The sequence below is a fragment of the Carettochelys insculpta genome, chromosome 1 (genome assembly GCF_033958435.1).
Source record: "Carettochelys insculpta isolate YL-2023 chromosome 1, ASM3395843v1, whole genome shotgun sequence".
In the NCBI taxonomy this organism is placed as follows: Eukaryota; Metazoa; Chordata; order Testudines; family Carettochelyidae; genus Carettochelys; species Carettochelys insculpta.
The window spans coordinates 64,756,841-64,769,829 of NC_134137.1; the positions used below are offsets into that span (position 1 = coordinate 64,756,841).

Consider the following 12,989-nt stretch of genomic DNA (forward strand, 5'->3'; position numbering starts at 1 on the left):
TTATGTATGGCTGGCTGTAATCACAAGATAAATGCAATGTGCTGATGTATGGTAATGTTCAATAATGCATTCTCCACCAGGCTCAATTCATCAGGGAGGTTTTTTTCATTTTTTTCTTCTTCTTCTTTTTTTTTTTTTTTTTTTTTTTTTTTTGAAGGGGGGGTATTTGTTATTGGCTGTCTCTGTACCTCAAGGATAACATTCCGGTCTTTTTGATTGGCTGACCCACTGCTGCAAGATTCTAACCGTCTTATTTTGATGATGAATATGAAGGCATGCTAAGCCGTGCAGTTCTCACAGGCTGCACTCTTTCCCCAGTCTCAAGGACTGCCAGTCTCCTTCGCGGCTTTCCGCACCAAACAACAACAAAAGTTGTGATGCTTTTCTTCACCCAGTGCTTTGGGGCTGTTTTAGATCTTATTCACCTGAGATTTCAACATTACAAGGCAAAGAGGGTTTTTTCAGCTGCTGGGCAACTTGTCTGTGTTGTGAACCCAACACACAACCTAAAGGTGAGTTAAAAATATGTTTCTATTTCAGTGGCTTATGCTTCTCAGTTGTTTCTCAATAGGCAGTGAAACAAGGCTACCGCACAATGGGACAGACCGCTGTTAACACATTCCTAGCAAAGAGGCTGTGTCATGTGGTCTTTTGGATTGGTTTACTTTAAAGCTAAAGGCAAGCAATCAGCGTCTACAGGAAATAGTGTGAAGTTGTTGCTTCTCTCTCTAGAAGCCCTGCTTCCTCCGTTTTTTCTTTTGTGTGTCAAGTATTCAAGAGGCAAATGTTTGGCAAAATTATTGGAAAAGTTAGTGTAATGAAAATCTGTTTCCTTTTGTGAAACGTTGCTAACACAGATCCTAGAAATCCTTCCGGACTGTCTGATACTAAAGGGCAACATGCTGCTGATTGTCAGGCTGAACAAGGAGACAGGGAAGAGAGAGAGACAGAAGTTTTCTTTGAGTGTTTGTCCATGTCGTCTAAAGGGAATTTGAGCAATTTCATGTGGCATATGAAGTGCCAATCGTCATTTTTGTTAGTGCTGAGTTTAAATTTACCTTAATAAAGTAAAACTATTTATAGTCACCATAAAAATGACTCTATGTGGACCAAGTAAGTTTCTAGATTTCCATTGACGACGTGGCAATAGCTGAGCCTATGCCAAAACCTACTAGTTGTGATCTCTCTCACCAAGCGAGGATGCAAGCAGCTAGGGAGGCAAACAGACTTGTGGGAGTCTTTAATTGGTTTATTATGGTAACAAATTAGCAGTCTTTATCAGTGCCCCTGTTGGCTTGCTGAGGGTCCTTGCCAGGGACCTCACTTGAACAGAAAGTCCAGTCTGGACATGCACTCTCCTTATTGAAAATCACAGATGGGCATTTCAGGTGGACTCTTCTTGGGCAGGTCCAAAGTCCTAGTCAAGAACTCAAAAGGAACCTCCTCCCAGTGTAAGCCTTTTGGGGATCCTTTGACAGAGTGGGTCCCACCTCAGAATTTGGAGCCAATGGGACTTAGGCACCTTAATGCCATTAAAAATGCCACTGGTTATTGCCACATGGCTCTTGTCTTTCATTACACCGGGAAGTAGCACTCCAAAAACGTAGGCTGCTGGGCTTGCTCTTGGCAGGGAGGGATAGCTCAGTGGCTTGAGCATTGCTCTGCTAAATATAGAGTTGTGGGTTCAATCCTCAAGGAGGCCATTCAGGGATGGGGGTAAATAGATGGCAGGGATGGTGCTTAAGCTCATCAAGAAGGCAAGGGGACTGGACTAGATGACCTCCTAAGGTCCCTTCCAGCTCTAGGAGATGTGCATCTGCAATTATAAATATACATGCATCTACTTACAGCATCAGACAATGCTAACTTAGCACCTCACACTGATGGGAAAAGGTTGCTTTTAGAAGTAAAGCCTCCACTGGAGGGTATGTTTCTAAGCATGCTGCAAGCACATTGGATGCCCCCAGCAGTGAGGATGAAGTAGGGCAGGCATGCCAGCACCGCATCACACAGAAAATGACCCATCCCCCCACAAATATAACCTATTTTTTAAAAAATACCTACTTATCTTAAGGTATCATGTGACTGTTCAGAATAGGAAGAAATTACATAGAAATATTCAGACACTAAAAGTGGCTTGAAAATATTTTAACAAAATGGATAATTCTATCCTAACCCTGTTGATGTATCACAGTAAGCAGGAGACCATCAAGCTACTACCATCTACTCATAATAAGAAGCAAGAAGTGAGGGACCTAGGCTACTTCCAGTTCAGGCAAGGTGAAGCCTAGACAGGTGCCGATCCTGTGGCATGTAGATGGCCCACTGAAGGCAGAAGAAGTTCAGGGTGCTCAGCAGATTGGGCCTGCAGTGAATCAGAGCAGTTTCTGTCAGATTAGGGCTGCAGTTTGCATGTTGTAACTTTTTGGTGCTTCTCTTCTTTATCCCTGGAAATAAATATTGTCTCACTATTTGAATCCATAGTGGCTGAGCCCTGATCCAAAGCCTTTTACCATCAGGTGTCTTTCCAGTGACTTCGCTGGGCTTTGGATCCAGCAACACAGGCAGAAGTCCCACTGAAGCAAATCGGTGTTTCAGATGTGGTGGAATGGTAGGATTGGACCTATAATGAAAACTGCCCTCTTTTCAACAGAGCAGCTCATATGGGCCATGTCCACACAGCCCCAGAGCACAGTGCTGCTGCTGGCAGTGCTATCAAATGAGGTTTTTAGAAATTCCAAATGGTTCTCCATCTGCATACTCATGCAGCTAATTAGCATAGCCAAGCAAGATTTAGCTGTCAGCAGAGGGGGCTGCTGACAGTAAAGAGGCCGTGTGGACGTGTCTTATCAGGGCCTGGTGACAGAGGTGGGGGTTTAGCCGGCAGAGGCACAGCCACTCAGCCTCTTTACTGCTGGCAGCCACCTCTGCCGAGTGCAAAATCTCACGCGGTTATGCTAATTAGCCACATGAGTATGCAAATGAGGAACCATTTGCAATTTCTAGAAACCTCATTAGCATAGTGCTGCTGGCAGCAGCACTGTGCTCGGGGGTCTTGTGGACATGGCCGTGGAGGGCTGGCAGGCTCAGGCCCAATGAGCATGCTTCCCTGCATATGATCTAACGCTAAGGGCACCTGAGAGTGCTTAAGAAAGCATTTCAATATGAAAAAAACCAGTGATCTGTAAAGTGAAGTGTGCTACAAAGTTATTAATGTTGAAATTATTTCTCTCTTACTCGAAGCTGGACACAGAGCGCTCTGTTGGAAATCTTTGAAAATATTTCACCCTATTTAGTAATAAGAACAATAATAACCCTTGCAGTGCTAGCACCCATAGCAGTAGCATCCAAAAGAAATTCCACAGTCGCCACAGCCCTCGTCCAGCCTCATGCTGCCCCCCAGCCAGGTGCCTGTCCCCTCACCAAGTGCTGCTCCCCCTCCAAAGCCAGGCACCCACCCCAGAGCTTATTCACCAGAGCCACACCGCCGTGAGCCGCCATCGGAGCTGCCACCACACATGTGCAAGAGTGAGCTGCAGCTGGAGTTGCTGCCACGTGCACAAGTGAGATGCACCCGGAGCTGTGCAGTGGCCTGCTGGGGCCAGAGCAGCCTGCGGCTCAGAGCTGCAGGAGGAGCCACTTCTGCCGCTACTGCCACATGTTTGTCCCACCAAGCGGTGGGGCGAGGAGTGGGTGGAGGGCGCTCCATTTCCCTACACCACGATTTCCTGTTCGCCACATGTAGCAAATAGGAAGCATATCGGACACTGCGGACCTATAGACTACAAACAGATTGGGACGCGCATGGTACTAGGCGCTGTACGAATGTATACTAACTTTAGACAAATTAGGAAGTTTAGAAATGTCTCAATATATTAAAATACAGGTGACGTAATACTTCAAAACAAAAAGCCAAGTGTGTTCCTCAGGTGACTTACAGTATTATGACAAACTTTGATGCCCCCTATTTTACTACCTATGATTTAGTTATTACAACCATATATTTCTGGAGAACCCTAAAATATAAATCAAGTCAAAGTAGCGATGAAATGCCAGAGATAACAATAACAGTCGAAATCTGACAGAGAGCAAGGGCCACGAGCACGGACACTTCCTGAGCTCAAATGGTGAAGACTGGTGCTTACAATAAACTTGTAATCTTTTTGGTTAGGGGTTGCTGTCACAGGAGCAACCAGATCTCTGCATCACCAAGTGCCATGCAGCAATGATCTGATGGCTACTGGAATATGAATAATAAATGGAAGACTTACTGCGTTTCTTTATACAACTAATAATCTTGACACATCCCATATGGGCAGAGACTCTGTCGGTCTACAGCTCTGCAAGTCACTTTGCCACCCGGGCCCTCGTCCTGCACCGTTAAAGTCAATGGGGACTTTCAATGCAGGTAGGATCAAGCCCAGTCTTGGTTATACATCATGTACATTTTACATGCTGCAGTGATCTCGTATTTAGCAAGCTGTTTACTGACCAATGTGACGCAGGGAAATGCTATTATTTTACACAGATGGTGCTCAGTCTTTCTAACACTGTGGTAAATCCGGAGGAATTCCAGTGAAGTCAATGCAGTTGCTCCAGATTCATTCCAGTGTACTGTGACTGAGATCAGAATTCATGGGAGTGCTACTTACCAGTTCCTTTAGTGCTAGTCTCTATGTTGGCAGTAAAATACACACTTACACTTTTATTCTTCCTCAGGCAGAAAATATTTCACTAGGGAGGCTTATGACCAATTTAGTGTATTTAAAAAAAGTTAAAATATCACTTCAGATAGCTGTATTGATCCACTGTTATTTTCTCTTCGCACGACAGACTAACAGAGGCAGCTGCAAACAAGGACAGACAAGATTGCCACAATCGCCCTCAATTTTCTTTATTTGATGTGGGTATAAATAGGTTTTTTGAAGCCTATTTCTGTTTCTAGCAGCTCTTTGTACTTTCTCCTTCCATCAGGTCTCACAAGAATGCCACAAGCATCTTAAAACCATAGGCATGTGCTGAGTTGTAATCAAAATTCACTTGCTGAGCAGAGAAAATCATGTATTTACCATGCTTCTATAGGTCACCTTCATTCTCAATCATATTATATCCATTACTTAGCAACCTGGGATTCCTTCAAGCATGCAGACAATGTGATGCCTTCCTTTTGAAATAAAAGGCTAAAGCATTATTATCTGGCTAGGCACTCTAGCTAAATGACTGCACTCTTTAAGACCATGACAATTAAAGGGCGTTGCTTAAAGAAGCAATGCTGGTAGTGCCTGGATAAAGGCCGTTTACCTTACTGTGAAGTTTGAAGTATGCTCGCTGTGTGAAATATAGGGATGTATGCTGGTTCATGTGTAAGGAAGGTTCAGTGGATTTCCTTTTTTTCATTAATGATAATTCCACATGGCATAGCTTCATCAGCCCCTCTTATACCTTCTTTCCAAATCCTGCTAATCGGACCACAAGCAAGGTACTGAAACTATTGTGTCTCCAATTGAGCATAGGAAGGCAGGATACTATAGGGCTGCCAAAAGAACAGTGAACTCAAAAGTGTCTGCTTCTTAGCTTTTGCTTCAGCAGTTCTTGCACTGTAACAATTACTATTATTTACAGTTGTGCTTACAGGCCCTGATGAAGAATTGGGGTTGTTTTTCACTAGGCACTGTACACACACATAATAATAAAAAAAGACCCCTAAAAGCTTACAATCTATGGCCTGATGCCGAAATATAACTCTAACTTGCTGTGACTTCCCTTGTTTATCTATGTTCATTCTTTTCTCAGGGCAAAGAAATGTGTTGTTCTTATAAGACCATCTTTCCTCCTTCCTTTAGGACCTTTAATCTCTCGTGACATTATAAGGACCAGAGGTGCCTAAGTACAGTTTCATCTTGTAGCCAAACAACGTATAGCATGGCTCGCAGGGTCTTAAACCCCTGTCCCCTGGAAAAAAAATCTGCTTTACCTGAAGGAGGGTAGGGATTTTAATCCTGTTATAATACTTTGTCTCCACACACACTGGTCAGCCAGGCCATGCTGTAATCCACTTTATCCCCAGCTGACTTTGAACCAGGATTAAGTGCCATGCTGTAATGTACACACGTGGGATTTATTTATTTAGTGTAAGGTAAGAGACAGTTTAAAATATGCTGCTAATGATCTACTCTGCTATCTTTTCCCACTTCCCCTCACGCAGATGCCCTTCATTTCTGCCTCAGGATTCTGCCTACTTTAGTTCATCAGACAATTTCCCATATGAGGTAGTAGTATAGTAATAATAACCACTAGAGGGCATGCAGAATACAATGTGTACACACCTACTACATGATAAACATAGTCTGATAATATAAATCTGTCCTTATTAGCTTTAGGTTATCCTTCAATTAGTATGTGGCACAGTGTAATTGGAAGACGAGGTAAAAGCTTTAGTTAAAGCCTCTGGTGTCATCACAGTGTCTCCAAGTTGACTTGCTGCATCCCTAACCACTGCCTTGGCCGAACAGTGTAAATCTGGAAATCAGCTTTAAAGGCAAATAGTCAAGAAATTTCCACAGTTTACTCCATCCCTGTGCAAACCCAACCATTAGGATTCACGCACAGCCCTTTTCCTGCATCAAAGGCCAGTGGGCGTACGCTTCATCGACTCTCCCTGAGGAGAGACCATCTAGTAATGCCTCTATCTGTCTAATCCCAGAAGTTCTTCTCTATTGTAATCCATTAACCTTGAGTTTATAGAGACACGTGCATGCACACGCACACCCCACAGAGACTTAGCACAGGTTAACGAGGATTTCATTTTAAATGCCTAACACAGACGTTACAGTTTAAAATTAGGACAGCTCAGGGTTGAAATGTAATCACACAGAACAGCCACTGTGATCTCTCCTTAGAGAAAATGTAGCAAAAGAAATGGAGGGAGAGAGAGTTTCTGATTCATTGTTCTTAAACATCCCACCTCTTGTGGGAGACTAACTGTTGCTGTTGTCTGTCATGATATAGCGCTGGGGGCAGGAGCAGGGCAGGTGCATCTTATGTTTGGTGTTGAGAGAAATGTGTTGTATTAAAATGAAAAAGCTCCTCACAAGAAGTTTCAAGTCAGGCATTTTCAACCTAAGACGGTGCAGGTATTATATAACATTAGTGAAATACCCATCTTCTCAGCAGGGGATGTGATAGCACGTGTTTATTGTTAGCTATTGAATAGGGTTCCCCATGCTGCCACATCAGGCCACCCACAGCACACTGTACCCATCATCCCTCAATAGAGTCCTTAAATTCTCTTGTACATCATGGACCAAATACATCTCCTGAGGAGTATAATCCCAGATGGTGCCCATTACTAACACAGGGTTGCAAAGAAAAGAGACATGTGAATGAAAGGCCTGACAATGTGAGATGAGTTGAAAGGTCTTGGACCTGTTTCCAGGGGACACGTAGCCCAAAAATATAATCACAACAGGTGCTATGTGTTGGTACTAAGCAGTACTGCTAACCTGAGCTATTCACAAATTGCACATGTAGCCCCTGCCCCATCAGGAATGTGGCTCAAAAATCATGAGATTTAAATAAGAATAAATGTTGAGCTCTTTTTGTTTGTCTTTTGGTGTTGGGGACTTTCAGGTCTATGTTTTGATTTTTCTCTATGCCCAGGAGGTCTAAAAACTTACTTTTCTTCCTTAAATGAAAGCTGAGGTGCTCAGGTTCCAGCATGTGGTTAACACAAAACCTTCAAAATTGCTAGCTTCATACTCAGATTGTCCCAGTTGGCAACACTGATGTTTATGGGGACTGACTTACCTTCCACCCTCCTTACAGATCAGGGTTAAGACACATTCCCAGTACTGCGAGGGGAAGCTTTACAAGGACACTGCCTGTGCTGAATGCTGATCCTCTTCTGTAAATAAACAGAAGCGGTAATAAATGCAAGAGGCACAGGCATCCTTAAAAGCGACTGGACTTTATTGCCTCGTCCTGCTGGTCTGACCTGGGTCAGAGTGACAAAGGTTAATACTCCTGCCACATGACAGGGATCAATAATCACAGGAGTCAGTTTACACAGAGGGTGCCAGAGCTGTCAATCGGGCACTTCTCCTGTGGACTACATGCGCGCATGCGCGCGCGCACACACAAACACAAGAAGAGCCCCTTCATTTATCTTCAGAGGTGTTGCCCCCAGGCCTGTGCCTGGGAGGTGGGCAGGGAAGGAATGAAGTTTCACTTGGCTTGGATGAGACGTTCTTTAGAAAATCAGAAGGAATCTAAGTTGTGTTTTGCTCCCATTATGCTCAGTTTTTAGAATAGATGCTGTCATGCGAGTAGAGAGGAGCTGCCACACTCAGCTGACCAGGCTCCAGATCCAAACCCTGCTGGTTTGTCTGTGCTCAGAGCTGAGGTTTTTTGTCTGGACCCAGCTGTAAATGTGAGCAGTTTCCAAGCATGCCTTTTTTTTTCCGTGAGAGGTGTTTGATTTGGGAACCGAATGCTCGACTGTCAAGGCATTAAACGCTTTATCGGATTGCTTCATTTGTATTTCTTTTCTTAGCCCATCTCTTTCTGTTGTTCCTCAGGCTGGCAGTTGCCTGCTGTTAGAAACGGTTATGCAAAAGATTTTTCTGTCTGGTTTTTAGTAACCCGACCCCAGCCTGTTCCTCTTTCCACTGAAGTAAAACTGTACTAACTTCAGTGCAGTTTTGGGTTCCTTACTTGCAGTTCCACTAATTGCAACAAAATTACAGTCGTTCAGTCAAGCAGTTGTTCTGTGCAATCTGTTCGGCTTTCGGTAGACTATCCCAGGAAAACAATCAGCAGTCAGACAATGCTGTGGAACTGCAAAAATGGAGAGTTAGCTGTCACTCACTCTGCCCCCTACTTTGATTTGAATGGAATCATGGGGCTAACTTTGAGTTCATCCTGTCCCTGCAGATGTTCGGCAATGTCTCTATTTATTGGAACTAGTTTCTAGAGATATATGAGCTCAGTGGCAGCAATCGGTATAGCAGCACCAGAGGTAGAATTTCTGTGGGGCAGGGAGAAAGTCCACTTAAGATAAGCAACTCCAGATACCTGAATAACATAGCTGGAGTCTACGTACCTTAAGCAGAATTTCTTCTGCCTCGCTATAATAAGAGGTTGACAGAAGAAACTCTCCTGTTGACTTCCCTCACTCCTCACAAGCCCGTGGAGTACCAGAGTTGACGGGAGAGCGACAAGCAGACGATTTAACACATCCCTACTAGACCTGCCACATTGACACATCTCTCTTCTCCCCCCCGCCCCCAGCCCTGGGAGATTGATCGGAGAGTTGATCTCTCCTTACATGGTGACGAGCCCTCAGTGTGAGCTGCCCAGCTAATAATCACATGCAATATTTCTGCCTGATGCGCAAAACATGTTCAGCCCAACTGTTCTATTTTAAAGTGGATAGGGAATATGTTGGCATTTAAGATAGTGTGAAGATTGTACCACCTGGAGACAAGTGAAGATAAGTGAAGACAGTGTGCTACTTGAATCATGAAGCAGCTAACTTATTCGGAGGCATTTCTAAGAGCCTGGCCAACATTAAGGGGTTCATCCTCACAGCAGCCCTGTGAAATAGCAACATATTATTATCCCTATTTTACTGATGGTATATTTGAGCTATAGAGAAGTTAGGTGACTTGCCAAACTCTCAAAGGAAACTTTTGGCACTGACAGGAACAAAATCTAGATACCCTGATTCCCAGGCCTGGAGCTTACCCGGACTGTCCTGTCTCTGACACCATCTGTCAATTGAAACAAAGAGCAAAGCCTGGAAAAATGGAGCACAAATGTGACAGGAAACAAATCAGCTCATGGCTTCAACACAGAGCATCACCCCATCGGAAAAGAAATACAAGCTTATCATGTTAGAGGCAGCCCTGTGGAGTAAGCGTGAAAACCTAGTAAACAAACACAAAGTGGGTTTTGTATCCTGGCTGGGGCAAGCAGAAGGTTTCGGTCACTTGGAGGCTTTGCTGAAATGGCAGTTTGTGACAGTAACTGCAGGATGATGTTGTAGATGGTGTCAGAATATTTAGAATTGCAGGACCATATCCTACAAACAAATTTGTACTGAGATTTAAGCACAGGAATAGGGCCATCAGTTTAAAGGGATTATTTATATACTTAGGCTGGGCCTACAGGGAGCTCTGCTCAATGCTGCTGCTGGCAGAGTTATGCAAAGTGAGCTTCTCAGGAGTGCTAATGGCTGTTTATTTGCATACTCCCGAAGCTCATTACTAGGCATAAGAGACTGGTGACAGAGGGGGATTCAGCTGGCAGCAGCACGTCCACACGGCCTTTGCAGTGCCGGCACCCCCTTCTGCCAGCACCAAACTCTAGGGTGGCTATGGTAATGAACTTTGGGACTATGCAAATAAGCAGCCATTTGCAATCTCGAGAGGCTCACTTTGCAGAGCTGTGCCAGCAGAAGAGCTCCATGTAGACCCAGCCTCAGAATTTAGCATGTAGATTTTTGGAGGCTTTGATCCTTAGTCATCTGTCTTCATGTTAGAGGCATCCAGATTTCATTTAGTTGAAGGCTGTAGTAGGAACTTACCAGGAGCCTAAGGGCTGCACTTAATTTATATAAAGCAGAGTAGAATTCAGGCTTCCTCTCCTTTTAATAGGAAGGTACATGCTGCAAAAACTATTGGGCCCAGTGCTTCAGTGCTAATCTGTTCCAATCAAGATGCAGGGTTACATACTGGGATCTGTGGCCTCTACTGGCTGCATCCTTCTGATAATGCTAAGGATGCTTGTAAACTGCATTTTAAAGTTATGTAAGCCAGTTTTGGCTTGTGGGATACATGTAAGTTTCTCCTTCCCAGAAGTAGTAAAAGGTTACACAAAGTTGGCTCGGATTATAAGTAGCTATCATCTAACAACTAGTAAACCTGGCGATGGCACTTCCACATCAGAGGCCACAGCTTACAACAGTGGTTCCTTTGATTTGTCCAAAACAAAATCCAGCCATGATTGCCGTGCTTCTTTAGGCTAAAAATAGGTAACATGAATAGGAGCACAAATTCCAAGAAACATTACATGCAATGCTATCTCATAAGAGTCTGCAAGGTACCTCAGGGCATGCCTTCGCTTCCAGGAAGATCGACTTCATGTGTCTGGTAGAGTTTGGTAGAGATGCGTGAAATGGATCTGTCCGGGGTTGGCAGTCAAGGCCTGTACTCCTCACTATCATGAGGAGTAAGGGAAGTCGATGGTAGAAATGCTGTTGTCGACATCCCTCAGTGAAGACAGTCAGGTAAATTGATTTTACAGATATACTGATTCTAGCTAAGTAGTTGCTATAGCTTGAATTGCATTTCTGAAATTGGCTTATTTCCCTAGTGGAGACCTGACCTCAGATAAGACAACATGTTTCTTCTACCAAAGGGCATATATTCTAACTGCCGATAATGTCAAAAAGTGGAGTTGGGCTTGCCACAAAACGCCAAGGTGAGGGCAGAGGAGAGAGGTGTGGACTGCGACACTGAGGTCAGGTGGTGACTCAGTGAAGAGGCAGAAGATACTCTGCAATGTGGAACTGTCATTTAATTAAAACGGGAGTCAGTACGAAAATAAATACACATTGACTGATTCCTTTCTTCTAGCAGTCCTGGAAGATGAAGATTTTCAGAGATGTGAAGAATGGCTTTTCTGACTCGTTCAGGAAGGGCTTTCTGCCTGTAGGGAGGGTAGTTGAAGCAGGTAAATGCGGCACTGAGAATGTCACCACTGGATCAGGAGAGGGAGACAGTACTTGGCTAGGGTGGGTAAGCAGGCAGGGGCAGAGTTGTACAGGGCCTTGAGTCCATGTACAAGAAGTTTAAACCTGCAGTGAAGATGGGGAGTCAAGAGAATAATTATATGAAGGAAGTAGAAGTGACGTGGACAAGTCAGTCAGGCCAGGAATATCATTTTAGCCACTGTGTTTAATACGCACTGTAAAGCGGGGCACTATGCATGTAAGGGAGACCAGAGATGAGAAGAATTACTCCTACTTATGCTTCTGGGGATGACAGTCACTCACTGATACCTACAGCCAATGTGTATTATTAAATGGCAAAGGCAGAACGCTCTACATCCAGCTGTCTGCAGTAAACCAAATTTTAAGTAGAGCTGAATGACTAATTTGCTCAATGACTTTAGCCTCCTTCTCCGTGTGGAATGTCTGCCACCAGATCAAGGTTTCCTTGCCTGTATTAAATTAATGTTATAGTTATTTTTATCTCTATGACTTGATCACAAACTATTCTCTGGCAATTAAGAGAGAGGTTGTGAGCAGTCATGTTAAGGGAATTTTAGAAAATATCTTTTCCTCTCTGGCCCCACAGTTGTCCAAGGTGTCATTCCTAAAAATAATTATGCTCTTCATGTTATTTCTTGGCTGGACTCCGGAGTTGAAATTTAATTTTCTGTCACCTCATTACCACCAAGCAATTGTGTTTGGTCTTGGTCCTGCTTGAAAATGGTGTGGTCAGGTCCAGGTTTGATTCTACTTTCCTCTGAGCCAGGACTCCAGTGAGGCCTTTGAGGACCTGCTGTCATGGTCCCATCCCCTTTTAAATATGCCCCTTCCAGCGTGCACCTGTGAGCTTAATACTCTTTATGTATAAAATATTGAGAGTGAACTCTTTTTAAATAGTTTTCCTTATCCTTTTCAATGTTTGTAGGCTGTGAACACAAATAAGGCAACCAGATGGCTGAATCGAATTCATTTCAAAGTGGAAGGACTCTTTAAAAGCAGTTTTTCATAGTCTTCTTCATCCAGCTCAAGATTTAAGGGGTCTTGAGGAAAATAGATAGAAGCACTTGTAGTAGCTCTAAATCATTTCACCCAATTCCCTGCTTTCGGCCTTACTTGAATCTTCCTTCCAATTGTAATTTTTGCCTGGAATCTGAAAAGAGTGTAAATCAGTCACAAAGTAAAAAAGCTTTAAAATAAATGAAACTTTTACTGGATT

The 12,989-nt window shown here is 43.7% G+C and overlaps 1 protein-coding gene across 1 annotated transcript in view; it reads left to right on the top strand.

The window, feature by feature from the left end:
* The first annotated feature begins 296 nt into the window (after positions 1–296).
* SIAH3 (siah E3 ubiquitin protein ligase family member 3) overlaps positions 297–12,989 on the top strand; it is a 70,624-nt gene continuing 57,931 nt past the window's right edge. The window contains exon 1 of the mRNA XM_074982785.1: positions 297–512. Within this exon, the coding sequence (XP_074838886.1) occupies positions 378–512 (135 nt within the window). The 5' untranslated portion in view covers positions 297–377. The remainder of the gene's footprint in view (positions 513–12,989) is intronic.